The sequence below is a fragment of the Motacilla alba genome, chromosome 20, assembly GCF_015832195.1.
Source record: "Motacilla alba alba isolate MOTALB_02 chromosome 20, Motacilla_alba_V1.0_pri, whole genome shotgun sequence".
NCBI lineage: Eukaryota > Metazoa > Chordata > Aves > Passeriformes > Motacillidae > Motacilla > Motacilla alba.
This window is the reverse complement of record NC_052035.1, coordinates 15,008,458-15,030,418: the sequence shown is the minus strand read 5'-3', so window position 1 is coordinate 15,030,418 and position 21,961 is coordinate 15,008,458. Positions and strand designations below refer to the sequence as shown.

General features: G+C 51.1%; 1 protein-coding gene across 3 annotated transcripts in view; it reads right to left on the bottom strand.

The window, feature by feature from the left end:
• Positions 1-335: 335 nt before the first annotated feature.
• The window catches only part of KCNB1 (potassium voltage-gated channel subfamily B member 1), an 89,862-nt gene continuing 68,236 nt past the window's right edge, over positions 336-21,961 (bottom strand). For all 3 annotated transcript variants that reach the window (XM_038159153.1, XM_038159152.1, XM_038159154.1), the window contains exon 3: positions 336-3,543. In XM_038159153.1, coding sequence (XP_038015081.1) covers positions 1,522-3,543 — 2,022 coding nt within the window. In that variant the 3' untranslated portion in view covers positions 336-1,521. The remainder of the gene's footprint in view (positions 3,544-21,961) is intronic.

The window sequence follows — 21,961 nt, the reverse complement described above, 5'->3', positions numbered from 1 at the left end:
GGACCCGCTGCCTGCAGAGTGCTACGGCCCGGCAGGACCCCAGGCCAGGTCAGGAAACGCTCGGTGACGGAGTCATTTACAACTGAGTTTTACAGTAGAAACAGAGAACAACATAAAAGGTTACCATCACAGTTATCACAGGACAAGTTGTGACTCGCTACAGGCTTGTAACAAATCACAGTCACAACAAGAGGCACAAATTAAAGTAGTGCTTGGTTAAAGTGCTTGATTGTTACACTCTGCTATCCTACTCCAGCATTGCAACAACGACAACAAAAAGTCAACATAAAGTGCTTTCCCCTCCCACCCCGAGATTAAAAACCAAAGACAAATTATTTCCTACACAATTTGACATAACTTTATTGAAACAATAATATTTTAAAAACCTAGGCTGGTGGCTGCTAGTTCTGTTCACTTAAAATGGTCAGATCTCTTTTTTTTTTCCCTTTCCTCTTTATTTTCTCGTTTCATTTAAAAATGACTGGATGCTATTAAAACGCCAGGCCTGATTCTCCTGCCTCTCGCGGCCGCTTCGTGCCAGGGCCCTGCAGGAGCCTCTCCTGGCGAGAGGGAGCACAGCCAGGCCTGGCACGGGTCACTAACGAATCCCTCTTTTTGCATATTTGTGTAACACTTGCATATCTTTCGCTGCGCCGCTGGGGCGCAGAAAGCTCCGCAGCAGCCTGCTCGTCCCCGGGCCGGGCTCGGCTCGGGCAGGGCAGGCACGGCTCCTGGGGCCGGGCTGCGGCTGCGGGGCCCGCTTCTGCACGGCTCCTCCGGCTCCCCGGGCCACGCTGGCCCCGGGGCAGCGCCGGCTCCTAGCCAGGGCAAGCGCCAGTCTCACTGCGACCTGGGGCGTGTTTGGAATTAGATACAAGTGGTGCAACTCACCCTGCTAATATTTCAAAAGAAAATATCAGGTCCTACAGGATATCAGATTGTTAAACACACAAAGAGCATTTTAGGAATTGTTTTCTCTAGACCATTAATTGTTTCAAACGCTTTTCGCTTGGATTTTCCAATAATGCAAGTGTTCCCTGTTACCTTTGAACATAATATCCATCAGAGAAAGCTGTAGATGGGGAGCCGCTGCCCTGAAGCAGTGAGCATTGTGTTTTTGAAAGCTTTACACCAACCCCAGCAATTTATTCCAGAGTTCAAATCTGGCTGCCTTGGCATCCTTTATGGAACTAATGCAAATCAGATGTTAATATTTCCAAAAGGAGCTCTAGCGTTCAAGGGGAATGGATGGATATTTGGTCACATTGGCTTCACTGGACAACATGAAAGGAGATCAATGTGTGATCATGATTTGCAATCATTTTTTTTGACTGATGTGGGCAATGTCTTTAGAGTTGTTTCAGAGAAGGACATTTTCACAAACCCACACTGGACCTCCCCCAGACTTTTAGAAACAGGTGGCTTGTTTCAGCCAAGTTCATGCCATGCAGAAGCTCTTTTGTTTGTGTTGACTGTGAAGATATTCCTCTAAACTCTCAGTAAGTTCTGTCAGACCCCACCTCAGATGCTTTGATCATGTGTGTTAGCATGTCCTCCGCTGCCTGGTAATACATGGACTTCTGGGGAAATGTGGTTTTCTAGTCTGACAGTCTCCTGATTGCCCTGGGTTCTTCCAGTGATACCTTCCATAGAGTAAATGCAGTTCTGCCCTATCAGCTTGGGGGAGGTGGGTAAAGCAGCAGCTTCTAGATGGTTCTTCTCTGTTCTATAAACATGGTCCTTTTGCTTTAGATAGCCACTGTTTGCAACACTGTACTTGGGACTCACATTTCCAGGTGGACTGGAATCATACATCAGCTGACCTTCATCATCGGTGTCAGCATCTATGTATTTGTGTATACCAGCATCGTGGAAGTTGAAAGCGAGGGCTGCCTGGGACTCTGGTGACTTTGGGGGGGTTCTGGCGCTCGCAGTTGTGTAGATGGAGGTTTCCGGGCTCATGAGAGACCTGTCACAGAGCAAGGAAGCGTCTGTGGCAGCAGCAGCAGCTCCCCGGCTCTTGAGAGGGTCTGGATATGTTCTCAGTACGTTTGATGCTGGTACAAATGTGCTGGTGTCCTCTTCCATGAAGTTGACTTTCAGAGACCTTAGTTTTAAAGGGTTACTGGCCTTTATGGAGCTTTTGGGACTTTCAATGAAAAAAGCAGAACGGTGGCTGCTTTCGGAGCTGGGGTTCACCTCCCCATACCTGGCCCCGCTGCCCTCGGGCCTGCCCTGCTCCTGGACGAGGCCGATGCCCCCCTTGCAGGGCAGGGCGGTGAGCGGGCTGTGCGAGAACCGCGCGGGGTCGGGGAACTCGGCGGCGCAGCTGATGAAGCTGTCGATGCTGGACATGCTCCTCATGTCCACGATCCCGTCCGTGCGAGTCGCCAGCAGCGGCACCATGGGGCCAGGAAGGGTTTCCATTTCGAGCTCTTCCTTTTGCTTTCCAGCTTGACCCGGCTCTTTAGTGATAAGGTTTGGCTGGGACTGCGTCTTTGCCATTTTGTTGTACATGTCCTCGAGCTGTTGGACGTTCAGGTGTTGGGGACTTGAAGATGACCTGGCTTTTTCTGGGGATCCTTGCTCCTTAGTTTCAAAAGATTTACTAGAACTAGTTTCAGAGAGTGTTCTCTTGGTCCATTTCCATCTGCTCGGAGACAAATGATTGTCCTGAACTTTATCCTTTTTGGCTATGCTTTCTCCATTCTTTTCAACCACAATGTCCATGAGTTCTATGCTACGGGCAAATGCATCCTTCATGTTCATGGAAACAATACTGCCGTTTCTTTTTGCTCTTTCAAGAGCTTCCCTGCGCTTAATGGCTTTCTCCTGCCTCTTCTGCTCTTTGTAAAACTCTGAGAAGTTATTGACAATAATTGGGATGGGAAGAGCTATCACCAGCACACCAGCAATGCAGCACAGTCCTCCTACTATTTTACCCAAAAGAGTTTTGGGGTAAATGTCTCCATAGCCTACTGTTGTCATGGTGATTGTTGCCCACCAGAAAGAAGCTGGGATGCTCTTGAATTTTGTATCATCCTCATCCTTTTCTGCAAAAAACACTAAACTGGAGAAGATCATAATGCCCATAGCCAGAAACAGGATGAGTAATCCGAGTTCATTGTAACTCCTCCTCAGTGTAAACCCCAAGGACTGTAAACCCGTTGAGTGCCGGGCGAGTTTTAGAATCCGGAGTATCCTCATAATCCGAAATATTTGGACCACTCTTCGTACATTTTGGAACTGAAGTACACTTTTATTGGATTCTGTGAGGAAGATAGTAACATAGTAGGGTAAAATAGCCAACAAATCTATAGCGTTCAGCGGGCCTTTGAAAAACTTCCATTTCTTAGGGGAGGAGAGGAACCGCAGGAGGTACTCCATGGTAAACCACGCGATGCACACCGCTTCCACGTGGGCCAGCTGGGGGTTATCTGTGGTCTGCCCAAATTCATCCACGCCTTGTAGCTCAGGAAGCGTATTAAGGGACAAGGCAATTGTAGATAGTACAATAAACATGATGGAAATGATTGCCAAAATCTGGAAAGGAAAGAGAAAACAGTGAATTAATCTCAGAATACACAAGGCTGTCTCTAGCTGCCGTTAACACATGGCTGTATTTTCATTCACTCCTTGCAAGACCCATTTTGCTCAGTACACAGAAGTCGGATAACCAATGCATCCTGAGCTGAGTTTATTTTGGAGGCTGTTTTAGTTATGGCAGTTGCATAAAGGAGATAAAGCCTCTACTTTGACTCCTGGGCTTTCATCTCCATGCAGTCAAGGAACACGTAAGGAGCAGCTAGGATGCCAGGAGGGCTGTGAAGCAGCAGGAGCTTTTGATTAACTACTAATTAGGTGCCCAACAAGACCCATCTGGACAACAAGCTCTGAAATTTAAGCAAGAAGGAATGCAATTGTGAATACACGATTTGATCAGAGCCATGTCCTCCATTTAATGAACGGTTACTGCTGTAATTTGGGGTGCTGATGGCTAATTACAGAGGTGTGTGTACAATTCTACTACATAAGCGTACAAATAATACACTCTTGTTTAATGACTCTTCTCTAATTTGATTCTTGACAGTTGTGAAAAACATGACAACTTCACCAAGCCTTCTAAGCCATTTTGAGTTTTCTGGAGGAGAGAGCAATCATCTGAGCAAACCAAGCTGGACAACACTGAGGCAGCCAAGGCAGGGCAGGTCCAGTCACTGGGCGCCTCACACGTCTCAAACTCAAGAGGATAAAATGTAAATCAAGTGTCTCATGGTGAAGTGTGGGGGTATTTTGACATTAATTACTTCCTCATGGTGGCTTGTTTCCCAAGACCATCTCCTGGAGAGCAGGCACTACCCCTGAGAAGCAGAGAGCCTGATTTGCTTTCCTGGAAGGCTCTTTTGGTGGCTTTGCTGTCATTTCTTTGTTTACCACCCACCATTTCTGAAGGTGCTCGGGATGTTTGCAATGGTAATTTCAATTAGTTTTGCTTGGCTTTATCTCTGCCCACTATACACAGAAGGACTTATTTGTAGGCTTAGATGTGTGTACCTGTTGGGCTTTATCTCCTTCACTTTCAGTGTAAATATTAACACTCCATCTTTATGCAGTGAATGGCATCCAGCAGCAGTAATTGGTGTCAAACCTTCTGTTTCCTTTGATATACCTTCCTGCTTTGAAGATCAAGGCAATGCCAGATGAATATAAATAAATAAACTGGGAGATCTAAGGGTAAAATTTGATTTTGGTTTAGGAGATTTAGCCACAAAGCTAAGCAATAAACAGAGACAGACATTTATCATTTCTCCCACAAGCTGCAGCAAGATGTCACTTGTGCTCCCAAGGTACAGATTTTCCCCCTTAGTCATCTACTGCAACCACTTCTTTGGGAATCTTCTCAGCCTAAGCAAAACTTTTAAATGTGAGTTGATTGTCCTCAGTTATTCAAGGCACTTTTCAATAGGAAAGTACATAAAATTGAGATGGAGTGTCTCCAGCAGGGTTTAGAAGATCCTTCTCCTTCTGTAAGAGATACCTTGCCTTGGTAGCACCTACCATCCACAAAAGCCACCCACGGAGCAGTTGTGCACAGAAAACTGGATCCAGCTGCTGCTGTCAGGCTTTAGCACTGTTCAGTTGCACAGGGCTCTGTCCCAAAGTATTTACAGTCTGGGATTTCAGATTATAGAAATCACCATCTGTCTCTCTAATAAGGTTTCCCATCTTGGCTGCACTGAACCTCTAGCTTGGCAGCTCTTGTATTTTCCACTGTCAGTAATGAGAGACAGAAAGCTGGAGGGAAGACATTTACACTCCAGGGAGGCCTCTAGGGATGTGCTGCATCACAGGCAGCCTTTTCATTCCATTCCTGGCCTTTCCTCCTCCCTTTACTCTTCCAGGTTCACCTCTCTTTAACAAGAAAAGCCAGTGGGACCGATTTCACCTTGAGCAGAAGCAATCCCCCTGCAGTGCACAAGGCTCCAGCTCTCATGAAACTGGAAATCTTTTTTCCAGTCACTGTAAAAAAGCACCTGTGGTCCCTGTTCCAGAGCACTGACCCCAAATCTCGCTGCTTCTCCAGCTGCTCACGGCTGCGTGAAATGGAAGGAAGCACGGGACACGGCCTCCTCCTGTGATCTCCATGATTCCTCAAAAGGCATTGAACGCAGGCTGATGCTCGTGAGAGCCTTGGATGGGCAATCAAGAGCTGAGGTTGAGCAGCCTCAGGCACGGGAAGGTCCCTAGAGCCCAGGCTTGGACTGGCAGAAGGAACAGGGATGGGAAAGTTCAGCATCAGAGCTGTTAGATTTTGTGAGTGCTGCTGAAATGTCCCCGTTCCCACTTATGGAGCAAGCTGTCCCTGTCCCAGGCCTGGCTGCTGGCCTAGCTGGAGCATGTGGGCTGTTTATGGGGACTGGGGAAGGCACCTCCAGCATCCCTGCAGGAGCACCCAGAGCTGCTGACTTGGATGCCCTATAAAATGCATAACTAAAATTGGAAAAGCTTGCAGCCTAAAATTCAGAAGCAGAGAAAGAAATCAGGAGTCACCAACAGCTAAAATGAGTGACATGAGGACACATTTGTGACGCAGGCAGGTGCAGGAGTCCCTGCACAGTGGAGCCAAGCTATGAGGAGTGCTCTCCAGGGCTGGACTGGGCAGGCACCCTTGGCAGAGCAGCACAGACGCTCCTGCAGCTGCTCCTAAGCCTGACAGGGGTCAGCTGGATTTTCCCCACACAACTTTCAGACCATTTCCACTAACAGCTTGCATGAGAGAAGCTCTGCAGTCCCCTTCCTCTTTGCTTCTCTGTATTTCTCTTGCATTTCACCTGTAGCAATACACCATAAATTGTGACAATCCCCTCAGGTACTCTACCAGGCTGCTTGCAGAAGGTGTTGGAAGGAGTCCTAATGATGGCCCTGGCTTGTGGTGCAAGTGTCAGTATGGGCAGGATTTCAGGAAAAAACTTCTGCTCCACTAAATCAGCTGCTTCACAAAGGTTTTGGTGGAGTGAATCTCTGGATTGCTGCTGTGGTTCCTTTGTGGAAGCTAAATAACCCAAGAACAGGCAGGGCAGGGTTTTGGATCAATTCAAAGCAGTTGCCTCAAAGTGATTAGCATGATTGTACATACACGCTGGTTATTACACATGCAAATGAGACAAGCAAGCTGATTTTGGGAGCAAGTGTAGCCAGTTTGTGCAACTGCTGCTTCCTGAGGCAAGATGGATGTGCCATGCTGCCAAGCCTTTAATGCCCACCTCCTGCACAATCCCCCCAAAACCAGGCAGGCCGCCTCCACCTGGCACCTTTCAGGAAATAAGCCCCTGCCCTGGCCTGAGCCCGCGTGCTGGTGAGAGGGGCCCCAGAGGTTCCTCCTCTGAGATGCAAGGCCTGTGCTCCTCCCTGGGGTCAGCAGCTCCCACCTCTCCCTTTGCAGCAGCAGTTTGTGTGCCCACCCCGCGGGTGGCACAGAGAGGGGGGTTTCAGGCAGCACGGAGCTTTGCTGATATTTATTGCTTGGTAGTTTTCTTTGCACTGCTAAAACCCCTAACAGAGATAAAGGCATAAGACAGGAGACTTTCAAGGCCATTAAAATTTATGAGAACTGGCTGTCCCAATCCCATAGATGGCTCTAAAACCTCAGGGTAAGCAGATCCGAGATCTCTCTGATCGTGGCAACATGCCCTATACTTTTTCTGTCTTCATACTCAGTAATGAAGCTGATATAGCAAGGAGAAGGGGTGGTGTGTGGGAGAGAGTAGGAGGGTGTTTGAATATAGATTCGATATTCTTGGAAATACGATGAGGAAATTGTTATGTAATCAAGAAGTTCAATAATGGTTTTGTCTAATGTGCTTTTTTAGCTCCACCAAGGCCTGCAGAATAAATCTGGCATCAGGACCAGGTTTCATTCATATGCTCCATTTACCAAAGGATTTTTCCTGCAGCCCCTCTGCTTTCCCAAGCTACAACACATTTTGAGTCAGGCTGTCCAGCTCCATCCTGCCACGCCTATGCCAGCCTCTGTCTCCCCAGGCTCCGAGAAACAGAGCATGGTGTATTTTGAGCAGTATCCCACGTGCTGCACAGTGCAGAAACAGATGGAGAGTTCCTTAGTCTCCTCCCTGCTTGATTCTGCACAGGAATAACATCTCCTGCTCACAGCAGCTATACATGTCTGTGGTATTTATTGACAGGGACTTGTTTTAGGAAACATCTCTTCACTAGAAAATGCCTAATTATTCATAAACTGAAAGAGTTTACAGAGCACATTCACTCCTGATCTCAAGATTCTGACCACTGAGTTTGCAGAATGTCTTTTCTAGACAAGGCTGAAGCCATAATGAAAGGTAACACTTGCTTCTTGCATCATGGCAAGTTGAGGCCAAAGTGGGGGCTATGGTTGCACGGGAAGTGCAGAGAACCTTTAATCCGCTTTTTTCACGTGGAAGGATGTTAAGATGTAACACCTTGAATCTCCAAACCCCTTAAGTCCTGATGGTCCCTGCTCAGGAGTTTTCCCTGACCTGGCACTTTCCATGCCCCTTCCAGGCGCTGTCCCTCGGGTCCTTGGGAGCCCCCTGCTCCAGGAGCTCTGTGCCTGGAGAGCTGTGTTCCCCTGGGTGCCCCAGGCACTCAGCCTGCAGGAAGGCAAACCCCTGCACTCCTCTGCAGGCACTGCTGCACAGCATAACCTCCACAAAACCAGAACCAAGATTAAGTCACTTGTGTTTTGCTTTGGAGACATATGAGATCTCAGTTTTGACGTTTGCCTGGAAAAGCCAAGATTGAATAATTCTGAGTTATTTGATTTCAATTACAGCTGTAATAAGTTCATCTGTTGAGAGAGTAAGTCTACTTAGTTCAGAAGAGGATACTTCTGGTGATTCTGTGTCAGTGCTTTGTTTGCCAACAGGCGCCCAGAGAGCTGCAGCTACAGCTGCTGCTGACTAAGGTGCAGCGGGCAGAAACCTTCAGGCAGAGCTGGCTGTAAACTCTTCAATACTCTTAAGAACATGTTTAGTTGTCAGAGAGCTATCAAAGCCCATTAAATGATAAATGGTGTCAGTCTTCTTTCAGAGCAAAGCCCAGAAGTAAATGGTGCACTGGAGAAGAAAATTATAGATGAATGAAAATACTGAAAAGGCAAACTTGAAAAACACGCTGCCTTTAGACATCAGCGCAGTGACAGTTCTCAGCAGAGGATGAGAGGGAAGCATCTGTCCCATTTCTGCTGCTGCAAGCATGGGGAAGTCAAAAAAGAAAACAAATGAATGGCACATGGAAGCTGAAGTTTCCCGTTTTTCTCCCGGCCTTGCCTTGTGCCATGCCAGGATGATGCAATCCCAGCAAGCAGCTCTACTGGGAGACACGGGCCCCACAGCCCCGCTCAGACCACGCAGCGCAGCCCTGCTGCCATCCTCCGGCAGAGCCGGGGTGTCCCTGCGGGCTGCCGCGGCCACGGCCCCGTCCCGGCCTCGGGCGGGCTCTGCTGCCCCATCCCGCGCACATCCCGACCCTCCGTGCCCTGCGGAACGCCGCTCTCGGAGGGGCCGGAGGGCAGAGCGGGGCTGCACAGCCTGGGCCTCCCCTGCGGGACAGGGACCGGCACCGAGCCGGGCGGAGGCTCCCAGAGCATCCCCCGCTCCGCAGCCTGCGCTCCGCAGCGGGACCGGGCCAGGCTCCCACCCCTGCCCGACAGACCCTTCAGAACCTGCCCCTGGCCGGGGCTCCCCTCCCGGGCGCATCTCCCCTTCCCGCCGCCTGCCTTGCACTCAGGCTGACAGAGGTTTGGACTCAGAAAAAGCAAAAATAAATCAAAAATATAGAGCAAAAAAAGCCTGCCTTCCACCCCAGCGCTGGTGAGCGCTTGAGAACAGCTCTTCAAGATGCCTCTGGGATTTTACCCTGCACCGGGGAGAGTCAGCGCTCGGGATCGACTCCCAGCAGGCAGAGCAGCCTGCCCAGCCGCAGACGCTGTTTGCAGGGGATGCTGAGCTCCAAGTGTTGGTGTTTGCAGGAGTAGTTGTGGGAGGCCTTTTTTTTAATGCTTAAATTCAATCAGGAATGTGCCAAGATAGCATGAAATCAACTAAATGTAATTAAGCAAAAACTATTAGCTTGATTGCTAAACCAGTCTTCCTCTCATGAATATGCATGAGAATAATTGATATTAATTCTTTTCAAATCTGAAGCACATTAGTCCTGCATATTATAGTGTAGAGTTTTTGGAAGACTAAACCAGTTCCACTGCTGCTTTCTCACCAAAAGGCATAATTAGTCTTGCTGCAGGGAGATTTACCGAGTCATTGATGCCATCCTGAGCTGCCACATAGAGAGGAAATTAGAACAGAGCTCAAGTGATGTTTTGCCTGAAAAAAACAATGACCTGTTTAACATTTCTTCCAGAAACGTGTTAGGAAAAGTGACAAATCCATTTACCAGCATCAGCCACACTAATGGCACTGTGAAGAGACAGGGAGGCCTGCAGGAGCAGTAAATCCCTGTGGACAGAAGGGCAGGGGCAACATCCTCTCCTGCTGAATGAGCTCGAGACCAGCATGGCCCTGGCAGCTGGGTGTCCAGGTGTCCAGGTGTCCAGGTGTCCAGTGTCCAGGTGTGCAGGTCTCCAGGTGTCCAGTGTCCAGTGTCCAGGTGTCCAGGTGTCCAGTCTCCAGGTGTCCAGGTGTCCAGTGTCCAGTGTCCAGTGTCCAGGTGTCCAGTGTCCAGGTGTCCAGTGTCCAGGTGTCCAGTCTCCAGGTGTGCAGGTCTCCAGGTGTCCAGTGTCCAGTGTCCAGGTGTCCAGGTGTCCAGTCTCCAGGTGTCCAGGTGTCCAGTGTCCAGTGTCCAGTGTCCAGGTGTCCAGTGTCCAGGTGTCCAGTGTCCAGTGTCCAGGTGTCCAGGTGTCCAGTCTCCAGGTGTCCAGGTGTCCAGGTGTCCAGTGTCCAGGTGTCCAGTGTCCAGTGTCCAGGTGTCCAGTGTCCAGGTATCCAGGTATCCAGTGTCCAGTGTCCAGGTGTCCAGTGTCCAGGTGTCCAGGTGTCCAGTGTCCAGGTATCCAGTCTCCAGGTGTCCAGTCTCCAGGTGTCCAGTGTCCAGGTGTCCAGGTGTCCAGTCTCCAGGTGTCCAGGTGTCCAGGTGTCCAGTCTCCAGGTGTCCTGGTGTCCCTGGGCTGCTCCCAAGGGCTGCCTTCAGCTCCCCCAGCTGCTGCTGCCCCTGGGCTCCTGCTGCAGCTTGTGGGGGCTTCTCCCCTGGGTTTCAGAGGGCATAATTTTTTTTTTTAACTGATTCCTGGAATAAGAGCATAAAATTTATGCCGAGGCACTTCTGCTGCCTCACAGGCTGTCCTTGGGGTGCAGCCTCTGACCAGGCTTTGCCTGGACACTCAGCCTGATCGAAGAGGAGCTTTGGAGGCCCCTCTTGCGCTGATGGGAAAGCCGTGGGCTCACACAAGGGGTTACAGCTGTTACCCTTGCAGTGCCTGCAAGGAAATTCAATGTTAACATTCTCGTTTTTTTCTAAAGAGACTTATGAAGCTTCTGCAGGTGGTGGGAAACAGACTAGCAGGAACACTCTAAGCTCTGAGCACCTTCCAAGCTCTTAGTTCTTCATTCTGCTAAAACCTTTTGCTTTCTTGCCAGCTCCTCAGCTCTCCACCATGCCCACACCCCCTCCTCCTGTCTGGCAGGCAGAGCTGGTGTCAGACAAAGGACTTTGATGCAGGGACACATCACACAGGAGTCCACCTTCCCAAGGCAGGGTTCCCAAGGCTTTTCCCTAGAGCAGAGCATGGAACCCTCGCTGACAGCTTTGGCACAAAGTGATTGAAGTGTTTTAATCTCAAGCACAGATGGTTTTTCCCTTTATAAGCACCAAACACTGGATTAGATCGCACAGATTTAATAAATAGCAACAACTGTATACAAACTGCTTACAAAAGCTGCTAAAAACTAATCCTTGGCAACAAATCATTCATATTAGCATGGGGCCATAGCAAGTGGTAAGTAGAGCCAGTGGACAGCAAATCTGTGGGAACATAAAAGGCAGCTCCACATCAGTAGTTCAATAAGAGAGTTTGATCTTGCCTCACTAGGAGAGTTTTGATGCATTCTTGCTATAAATATAGAAGATGAAACAGAGCTGTGGAGACGTATACTTGGTTCTTTGTTGGGGTGCCTTTTCTTCTTCTTCCTTCTTTTTTTTTTATTTTCTTTTTTGTTTGTTTGTTTATTGTTGTGTTGCTTTTGAGGTTTTTTTAAACTCAATTTGAGCTCAGAAAATGCTCAAACTCTTTGAAGTGTTCGCTGGCAGTCTGGGAATATTCACTCCACACTTGCCGACTTCTGGACATGGACACGAGAACAAACCTTTCCAAAGCACAGGGGATAAACACCAGCTGGGGCAGCCCTCGGCTCCCCCACAGCTTTGCCAGCCTTTCCTGCATCCCTGCATCCCAACGGCACAGGCAGCACCAGCACCTGCCTCTCCCAGAGCAGCCCCTTCTGCTCTCACCCCCTGAAAAGTGCCTTTACAGGAGGAAAATGAACATGAAGCCCCACTGGCCATTTTGATAGGGAGCAGAGCTGGCTTTGTTTTGCTTCTTGGAGCGGTTGGGCTGTTTGATTTTTAGTGGTTGGCTTACTGATATTTTGCATTTTCTCCTAATAAAAGTCACCTGAAACTGCTTGGGAAATGCAGATGTGCTGCCTTCTAGGGAAGGGTTATTGCAGAGAGGGGAGGGGAAGAGAAAGCTGAACAGTGCCAGGTGGTATATCTGATTTTAATCCAAGTGGAGAACAGCAAAGAGCAGCATGGAAGATTAAGGGAAATGACACACCTCACTGGGGTTTAGTGCATTTTCCAGTTACTTTTTTTCCTTTTTTTTTCTTTTTAATTCAGGGTTTCTGTGTTAATATAGGATGGTACCACCCTGTACACTGGGTGATAGAAATTAATCTTGTCATGAATGTACTTCTCTGAAGGGCTGAGCCTTCCTGAGCCCTTAATTTGAGCTGATTGGACTGGCTCATTATCATAGCAGCAGACACTGGAACAGCAAAGCTGAACCTAGCTGGAGCTTGCACGAGCACCCAGCACCTCTGACTGTGGCACTTGTGACAGTCACTGCCGTGGGACTGGGCTGCAAATGAGGCACAGGGTGAGCCCAGCACGGGGAGAAACCCACTGCTGAGCGGGGAAAGCAAGGCCAGGGCTAACTGCGAGTTGTTTAAAGAAGGCAAAATTATAAGGGCAAAACCAGTCAGCATGCCAGGGAAATAAGTTTATAAGAATTATCAAGGGATCTAGGAATAACCTTTCCACGGCTGCAGCCTGGCACAGACGTGAATGAGCATCCCTGGCAGCTGAGGGCTCTCTCTCCATGTGTTCCATGGAATGAGCTGGCAATTCCCACGGCGTGCTGAACGGCCAGACTGCTCAGCGCAGCTAATATTGGCTAATTGTTTTCCTTTATGTCTTGGAAAGAAGAAAGAGTCCTAGGGGCAGTGACACCGGGGCCATGTGTCCCAATTAACCTGCTGCAGGTTGTGCCAATCTGCTCTCTCCTGCATCCCCCTGCCCCACGGGGCACGGAGCGTGTCTGTTCCCATGGCCACTCTCCCCTGGAAAAGAAGGAGGAAGGAGAAAATGTGCTGCTTTCTATTTATGAATGTCCTGCCTTTGCTGCAGCCAGGCAGAAGGGTCTGACTTCTTTTCGCTCTTTCTCTCTTTCCCATTTCTCTGTCAATTGATTGCTCACTGCCAGAGGGCATTATTGGCTTCAAAAGCTCCATTTTCTACTTCCCGAGCTGCTCATCTTCTGCTGGCTCGTTGCTGTTCCTGGAGGTCAGACCCCAGCCCCAGAGTCTTTAGGCTGTTTTGGATTTGACCTTGAGAGCTTCTTTTGCTCACCCCACCACATGAAACAATCCTTTGATCATTGTAGGCATGTACTTAAAAAAACAAAATCCAGCGGGCAGAGATTATTTAATTACATCAGAGGCGAGCGGAAATAAGCTGGAACCAAACCACTCCCTGCTCTGGGGTGCTGGGGCCTGTGGCACACACCAAAAACCTGCTTCAGTTCTGTAACTGAGCAGCAGCTGTGCTCTGGTCCCAGCTTTTCCTATGCTTAAATTCAAGGGTTGCAAGACGCAATTGTGCAAATTACATTACAATTACAGCCTGTTCCTGAAGCATTTCCACCTGGAATGAAAATTCCTAAACTGTAACTTTCAGCAGTGGCCACTGAAAGCACCAGGCAAAAAAAAAAGATGGGAGTAGTGAATCCTGAACTTCTGTGCCACGCTGGCCAGCCTCATCTGGCCTGGCTGGGGAGGCGCGGAAGAGACGGCGGTAAAAAGGCAGAGGTAAAAACGCATTACAGAAAACATTTTTCTTAACTAAGCTGCTTATACACTGTTCCCTGCCGTGCTCTAGAGAGTTAGCTTGGTTTGCAGAGCCTCATGAGATTCAAATCTTTGGCACGAGGTTTCTGCTCTCCTCTGGGCAGCAGCATCTCTGCCAGACAGCAGAGCAGGGGGTGGGTTTGTCCAGAAGGGGCTCCTTAGATCAGCACTACCAGGAGCAGACCCTGCTCCTGCAGGCACAGGCTGGCACAGGCTGTCCTCTTCTGGGCTGAACAAGCCACACACGGAGCTGCCACTCCAGCAGCTAAGCTTGACTGGCTTTGGGCAGGCTGGAGTCAAACCAGGCAGGCTGGGGCGTTCTGGCTGACATCCTGCTTTGGGAGACGTGGAGAGGTCCTTGGCTGTACTGAAGCTGCCACGTGTAAGAGGTGACACTCTTGGAAAACAAATAAAAACCCCACACACACTCTGTTAGGGCAGGAGGGGGAGGGATGGGTCCTGTTTAAAGATGTCCTAATCGAATCCATCCCCTTCTACACCTCTAGGTTTTGCTCCAAAATCCAGTTAAACCACAAACCTACCAAAGATCCCAGCTACCAAAGGGAGGGTAATGAAGAGACTAGGGAAGAAAATGAGTGGCAAAGCTGTGCTCCTGGATTGTTTCAGTACTCCTTGGGAGAGCACCGAGTTCCTGACAATTTACCTTTCAAATCTCTCAAATAAAACAACTCTTGAAAATTGCCAAAACATTATTAACACAAACAGCAACACACAGCAGGGTGGTTTTGTCAGGTGACAGCGGAGGCTGCTCTCCCCAGCTGTCAGGAGCAGCAGCTGAGGCCACACCAGGTGGGTTTGGCTCCACTGGCAGGGGGGCACAGATGTGGGACCCTCCCTGTGCCCCTGCACCCCACGAGTGGAGACCACCAGTCCCACTCAAACCCCGGGTGCGCTGCTGCTGCAGCCTGAGCAGAGCTCCCTCGAGCACAGGATTCTCCAGGACTGGAACACGGGGTGTAACGGGCGTCCTCCTGTCAGTGCCACCTTCTGCAAAACCCCCCGGCTCTGCACCAAATTAATTCCCAAAGAAATGAGCTTGAAACTAGTGCGGGACCATGCCCAGCCCCCGTGAGAGGCAGCCTGGAAGAAGGGCCCTGGAGCGCATCCTGCAGGGCTCACCTTTCTTCCAAGACTTGTCCCTCCAGGTTCGGATGCTCAGCAGAATCCCACTTGGACCCTGTGGTCCAAGAATCCCTTCCAAACTTGCTGTTTGCAGAAAACAATTGCAGCCAATTTCCTTTTATGTGAATACGGTGGAAGGCGTAAAAGAAATGGGAAATTTGGAGGGGATTGGACAGTTTCTTACACAAAAATACAAGTGTTATTGTAAAAAAAAATTACTTTGAAGAAAAAAGTAACAATCACCAAGTCTCTGTGTTTGCAGTGCAGTGGCTGTGATGCCTAAAGATTTTTTAGCTTTTAATATATTTTTAATTTATTTGTAGCCTTGCAGATTTTTAATCTATAGTTGCATGGTTTCTAGTGCTTTTCCTGACTTTTCTCACAGTAAGCTAACCCTAACTAACGCATTCTTTAAAATCTGTTTATTCTTATTCTTAAGAAGGTAATTTCTGACAATCTTGTTTTTCGCCAGAACTTAAAAGACATAAAAGCACTGGGGAAAGAAACCCCTGGACCAAGTCCATGGGGCTGGACCAGGGGTGGGTCACTGGGTCAGCTGATCTCCTATTGGATGTACCTGCTAGTTAAACTAATTAATTAACCTTATAAAAACTGTAGAAATCCTTTCTCACGTGTGCACAGAGCCACACTTGTGCACCTGAAAGCTTTCACTAAAGAGTTGCTTTTTATATTATCACTCTTCATACTGCTTGGAAAGTTTTGTGTTTTTATTCCAGCCAGCAGCTGCTGCTTTGAAATCAGGCTCTGGCAGATGTTATTTTGGGGTATTTAAGCCAGGCTCTTGCTGTCACCATCTCAATGTTCTTGGCTTTGTTACTGTTTCTCTGTGTTATTATTCTGAAGAAAATAACTCTGTTTGTGTTCTTTTTCTGGCGAGGAAGGGCCGTGCCAGCCCCAAGTGGCCGTGCTCCAGGTGGCGGCGGCTCAGCCCCTCGCTCCTGCCGCAGGCAGGTGCTGTCACCCGGAGGGATTTCCCTGGCCAGGCACCGGGGTCTGCTGCCTCCCGTGCTGCCTCCCGGAGCTCCTGAGCCGAGCTGCTGCCCTGCCTAGGGCCAAGCCCTGCCTGGGCGTGACGCTGGGCCAGGTGAAAGGGCTGCACACGAGGAGCACAGCCCACCCGGCCACCCCCTGCCCTGTCCCCACCCTCACGCGGGTCTGTGGCACAAGAGCTGGGGTTCACAGGGAAGCCCCAGTCCCTGTTACACGCTGAAAGCTGAGCTCCTGCACCGGGGCCAGCCGGGCTGAGCAGGGACAGCTCAGAGGGACAGCTCGAGGCCAGCTCAGAGGGACAGCTGGGGGACAGCTCAGAGGGGACAGCTCAGAGGGAAAGCTGGGGGACACTTGGAGACATCTCAGAGGGACAGCTTGGGGAGAGCTCGGAGACAGCTCAGAGGGACAGCTCGGGGACAGCTCAGAGGGACAGCTCAGGCACAGCTCGGGGCCGGTTCAGTGTGGCATGGCGCCGTGGGCAGCAGCAGCAGCCCTGGTGTGCAGCAGCCCTGGTGTGCAGGAACCCTGTTTTGCAGCAGCCCTGGTGTGCAGGAGCCAGAGCGCAGGGCTGGGGAGGAGAGGAGAACTCAGGGACGGGAGCACGGTTCACTATGGGATGGCTAATGAGGCAAGTCTGTCTTTTTGCCAGCCTGCTTTTACTGGAGAACCCCTTGGAAATTCCTGGTGGTGAAATGCAGAAAACCAGAAAGCAAAAACCCTGAGTCATCTGTCTCAAACTGTCATAGCAGCTTCCCCTGTCAATCCACATGACCCACTCAATTCTCATCCATCTTCTCCATTTTGGGGGAGTTGTGAAAAATAACTACAACCATTCCAGCTGATTGGCTATAACATATGCTCAAGTGCATACGCAGTGATTTGGCCAAATTCTCCTAAGGCTGCACCACATCTCAGGCTTTGTATAAGCCGGGCAAGAGTACCAGACACAGTCAGGGGACCTGCTCTGCCCTCAGTGCTGCTGTGCCCGGGCAGACAGGCCACAGCTCAGTGCTCTGCAGCAGCTCAGACAGGGGAAAATAATGTAAAAAAAGAACGTAGTTACTAATGTCATTTTCCATTGAGATAGTGCATGAAATCAATCTATCATGCTAAATCTGCAAGTTCCAAACTGTATACATAAGGTATATTAAGGGATTTGGAAAGATTAGGACTGGCTCCTGCGCGCCTGTGTGTGTATAAGCACCGATTGTTTTATCTGTGAATTACCTGCCGCTGCGGAAAAGGCAGGGTAAGGAAAGCGGCCTCGCTGGGAGCAGCACCGGGGGGAATGCTCGCTCAGAGCTGAGCTCTGCCGCTGCTGCTCGGGTGGCAGAAACAGTCCCCGAGCGGTGGGGAGTGTTTGTCCCCTGGCTCCCCCCAGGCCGGGACCCCCAAGGCTGCAGCCCCGAGCCTCGCTCCCTGCCCGGCCAGGTGACGTCCCGACATCTGGAACACCTGCCTCCTCCTCCAAAAACCACTGACCGCTTCCGTGTTAAAAAACACAGCCCTGACCACATCCAGCACTCAAATGCTGCAGCGGCTGCAGCCAGTGGGAGGAAGCTCCTTGCTCCGAGCGGGAGGGGATCCCAGCGTGGCCTTCCCAGGCAGGAATTCCTCATGGAGCACTTGGGACAGGCTGAGCGAGACCGCAGGGCTCGGAGCTTTTAAACCTCCCTCTTGCCTGTGGAGCAGCTCGCTCCTCCCCGGAGCCACCGGGGCTTGCGGCTGCTCCCGACGGGCGACCACGGCTCCCGGCCGGCGAGCTGCCCGGCCCGGGACACAGCCCTGCCTGCCCGGCGCCTGCTCCGCCGGGAATGTCCGGGGGAGTGCCCCGGGAGTGCCCCGGGAGTGCCCCCGGGAATGCCCCCGGGAATGCCTCGGGAATGCCCCGGGAATGCCCCCGGGAGTGCCCCGGGAATGCCTCGGGAATGCCCGCGGCGAGGCCGGGATGCCCTGCCCAGCGCAGCTGCACCTCAGTCCCAGCGTCATGCCAGGGGAGTGCCCGCTGGGAGAGAGTTCCATGGGCAGCAGGTACTGGGAATGCTCGCTGGGAGAGAGTTCCACAGGCAGCAGATACTGGGAATGCTCGCTAGGAAAGTGTTCCATGGGCAGCAGGTACTGGGAATGCTCACAAGGGAAGAGTTCCATGGGCAGCAGATACTGGGAATGCTCACAAGGAGAGATTTACATGGGCAGCAGACACTGGGAATGCTCTCAAGGGAAGAGTTCCACAGGCAGCAGGTACTGGCTGTGGCTGTCAGCAGCAAAGCCCAGCACGACAGAACATGCGCTGTTCCTCGGGGCTCACCTGGGCTGGCTCTGGCTCAGGACACCCTTCCCAGCACTCACAGCCTGCGTAACTACGGGTTATAAAAAGCATCCTCTGAAAAGATTTTCCTGCTGGGTAAAGGCCCATTACCAGGACTTCCTGGCTTAGGCAGCTGCATATAGCAGCAGTAATCCTATTATGCTTATCCTAAACTGTCCTCCACCGAGCAGTGGAGTGAACTTTGCGGAACACTAGAAGCCTAATTAAGCCTCCAAGCCCGCTGTGAGCAGCTCAGTTCTGCCTCTGTGCAGCCGCAGGGTCACGCTGTGATAGAAAACACAAACACCTGTCCCACACGCGCCCCAGGGCTGTCCCCTGGCCCCAGGCAGCTGCTTCGAGTAAATGCATCAAGTTCCTAGCAGGGAGAGCTGTCCTACCAACTCTTTATGACAGAGAGCCCACATCCATGCCCACACACCTGTGGCAATGACTCTGCCCTGGCAAACGGCTGCGCCAAGGCTGAGGGCTGCTCACACACTCCTGCATTGCTGTGAGGACAAAGAAGCCTGGTACTGATCAGCCACGAGCCCGGCCCTTCTGGAGAGGCTGTGTAAGGAAGCAGCATCACGCCCACAGCCGGCACAAGACAGCCGGGCTGCAGCAGCCCTGGAGCCTCAGGCTGTGCCACGGTGTCAGGACAGCTTGGAAAGGCCTAGCTGCTTCATTCCAGCTGCATGAGCCTGCATGGCAACATCCATGCTTCTCCCAAAAGCTTTTCACACCTGACAATCTTTGAATGCCTCCGGAGAAAGCTGAATATCAAGGAGATTTCCTGGGCAGAAACCAAAGGGATGACGAAGGAGAGAGCAGCTGCAGCTGGAGAGGGCTAAATGGATGATTATCCTGAAATCCTAACATTGCTAACTAAAGTCTCAAACATTGCTTTAAAAACCCCAACACAGCTCTCAGTCCTGCACACAGCACGTGTCTCCCTGCAGTGGCACTCTGCGCGCTGCATGCCCAGGCCTGGACAGGACCAGACCTGACCCGGGGATGTCACAGCACATTTGCAGCACAGCAGGAGGTGCTGGCATCACCCCGTGCATGGCCAGCACGGCTTCACTGCTAACCACCCCTAAACACGGATTTCTGTGACTTTTTCAGAGCTTCCTTGTGCCTTTTCCTAATGGAGGGCACATCTGACACATAGCTCTAGAAATTAGTATCTTCAAATGCTTGCTTTTTTGGTGTAATAGACTGAGACTGGCTAAATACTTGTGCTCTTGTCTTGGCTGGCTGGTAACCCAGATACTATTAGTGAAGCACAACTGGGTCATGAGAATTAATATTAGCATCTGCGTTAGCTGCTTTATTTACAGCCCTGTAGCTGTCAAAAGTTGTGGTAGCTATAAAGGAACGCGGTTTATTCACGCTGACACCAGCCCTGGAATAGCAGGACGAAGGCTGGCTGGCTCCTCGGGACCAGGCTGGGCCCGTGGCAAGCACAGCCCCAAGCTGGGCAAACGCCCTGTGGACAGTCTGGGGTGAGGGGGACAGCTCGTCCCAGCTCACAGGGCCAGCAGAAGCCTTGGCTGCAGCACAGCCCAGCACGTCCTCTGCCTGCACTGCCCCACGCCAGGGTGAGATTCTGGGAGAACACAGGACGGAAGGACCCCTAGGTTATGGTCAGGTTATAAAATCTCTGATCACCGTTTCAGTATAATTAAGGAATAATTAACCTCCCAGCTCAGTAATTACAGAAGCCTCAGCCCCACGAGGAAGCAGCACAGGTCCCTGGGGGCGGGCAGTGGTCAGTGGGGACACCCCGCAGGCCCTGCTTGGGGCACAGCGAGGGCTCCCTGCTGAGGGCAGTCAGCCGGGCAGGACCCTGAGCACACAGGGTCTGCGAACAGCACCAGTATTTTCGTTTCCAGCCATAGACCAGAAGAGGCAGCGAGGGGGGCTGTGGCTCCTCTGTCCAGGGTGCTGCAGCCAGGAGCTCCCTGACACGCAGGTGCTGTCACACCTGGGCAGGCAGCGCAGGGCCAGCCTTGGCCTCCGCCTTGGAGCCAGCAGCTGTGACACAGTGGGACTCCAGCCAGTGCACCTCCTGCTGCTGCACCCTGTGAGGTGGCCACTGCCTCCTCTGGCAGCTGCCACCTCCCCCCAGGTTCTGCCTCCTTTCCAAAATCACCCCTGACCATCACAGCCATCCCGTGAACAAAGCCAGTGCTGGGGTTCAGCTTCACATCAACTGAGATTATACAGATTTCTGAGCAACTGAAGTCTCAGCAAGGACATCTTTAAATAACCATTGGCAGGGGTCTTTTTATCAGCAAAATTATTAGAAATATTTTGTCTTATCAGTAAAAATTATCAATTTATCACCCAGTCTGCTCAGAAAACCATGAACAAAGAAAACTAGAAAACAGTTTCACAAACTGACTTTCACAAACTGACTAGGCAACAACACTGCCAGTTCTCTGGGTACCCAGCAGTGATGTTAAACCAGTACAAAACGGCAGAGCAGACTTGGAGACACAGCCATTGCAGGCGGGAAAGGAGCTTGGGCTGCGCTCTGCTGGTGCTTTGCCTCAGGGCCAGGGCTGGAAGGAGCTTGGGAGCCCCGAGGGCAGGGCAGGGCAGCACGGAGGGAGGCGTCCCTGCCCCATCACTGCTGCACTGCCCATCCTCCCGCCCGTGGGTCAGGCAGTCAGCACCAGTGCAGCACCTGCGCCAGGAATGCAGCTGCCTGCTGACAGCCCAGGGTCACCCCACCAACCACAGCATCCTCCACGTGGGCACAGCAATCCTCACGTGCCTCTTGCATTCCTGCCTCAGTTGCTGCATGGATGAATTCTGCAGCCATTACAACACCACAAAGGCAACATCTATTTTTTAAAATGAGGAATCTGGCGGTCCCAGAGCCAGAGGCATTGTTCTCTGTTGGGTTTGGATACGTCAGATGCTGAGTTTCTTTTTTCCTTCAAGACACACAATTAGCCATCTGGAAGCTTCATCAACACACCAAAACAGCAGCTATAATTGTGCTTATTAAAGAAGAGGCGAAATCTGTCCTGCAGAAAGCAAAACTCTGCCTAGCACATGAACCCACGGCGAGTGTGACTCCCGTGGCCAGCAGTAACTGGTGAGAAGAGAAACTGTGCCTGAAGCATGAAGTGCAGGGTGAGAGGAGCAGCCCTCTGCTCTCAGCTTTGCCCGCTGCTGTTCGTGGCACAGACCCACCTCCAGCCTGAGACAAATACTCCCAAACTGCAAAATCCAGCAAAACCCAGTGACTGCCTCAGAGTGCATTTCACACGGCAAGGAATTGCCAGTCCTTGGAATTCTACGGGCCTGCTTAGGCTGAGGATGAGCAGAGGAGAGGTGGCAGCAACAGGAAGCTCCCCCAGCGGGTGACTTTGTCCTCAGGAGCCCCACAGGAACAGCACAGCAGGGTCTGCACTTGGCTTGGCCCACACCCAGTGCCAACCATGCCCCACCTGTTCCACCACCCCATCCCTGCTCACTCTGCAAACCTAAAACCCCTGGATCCTAAAGATCCCATTGTGCACATCCAGTGGCAGAAATTTGTCCCTGGAGGGTTGGATCACGTGTGGGTAGT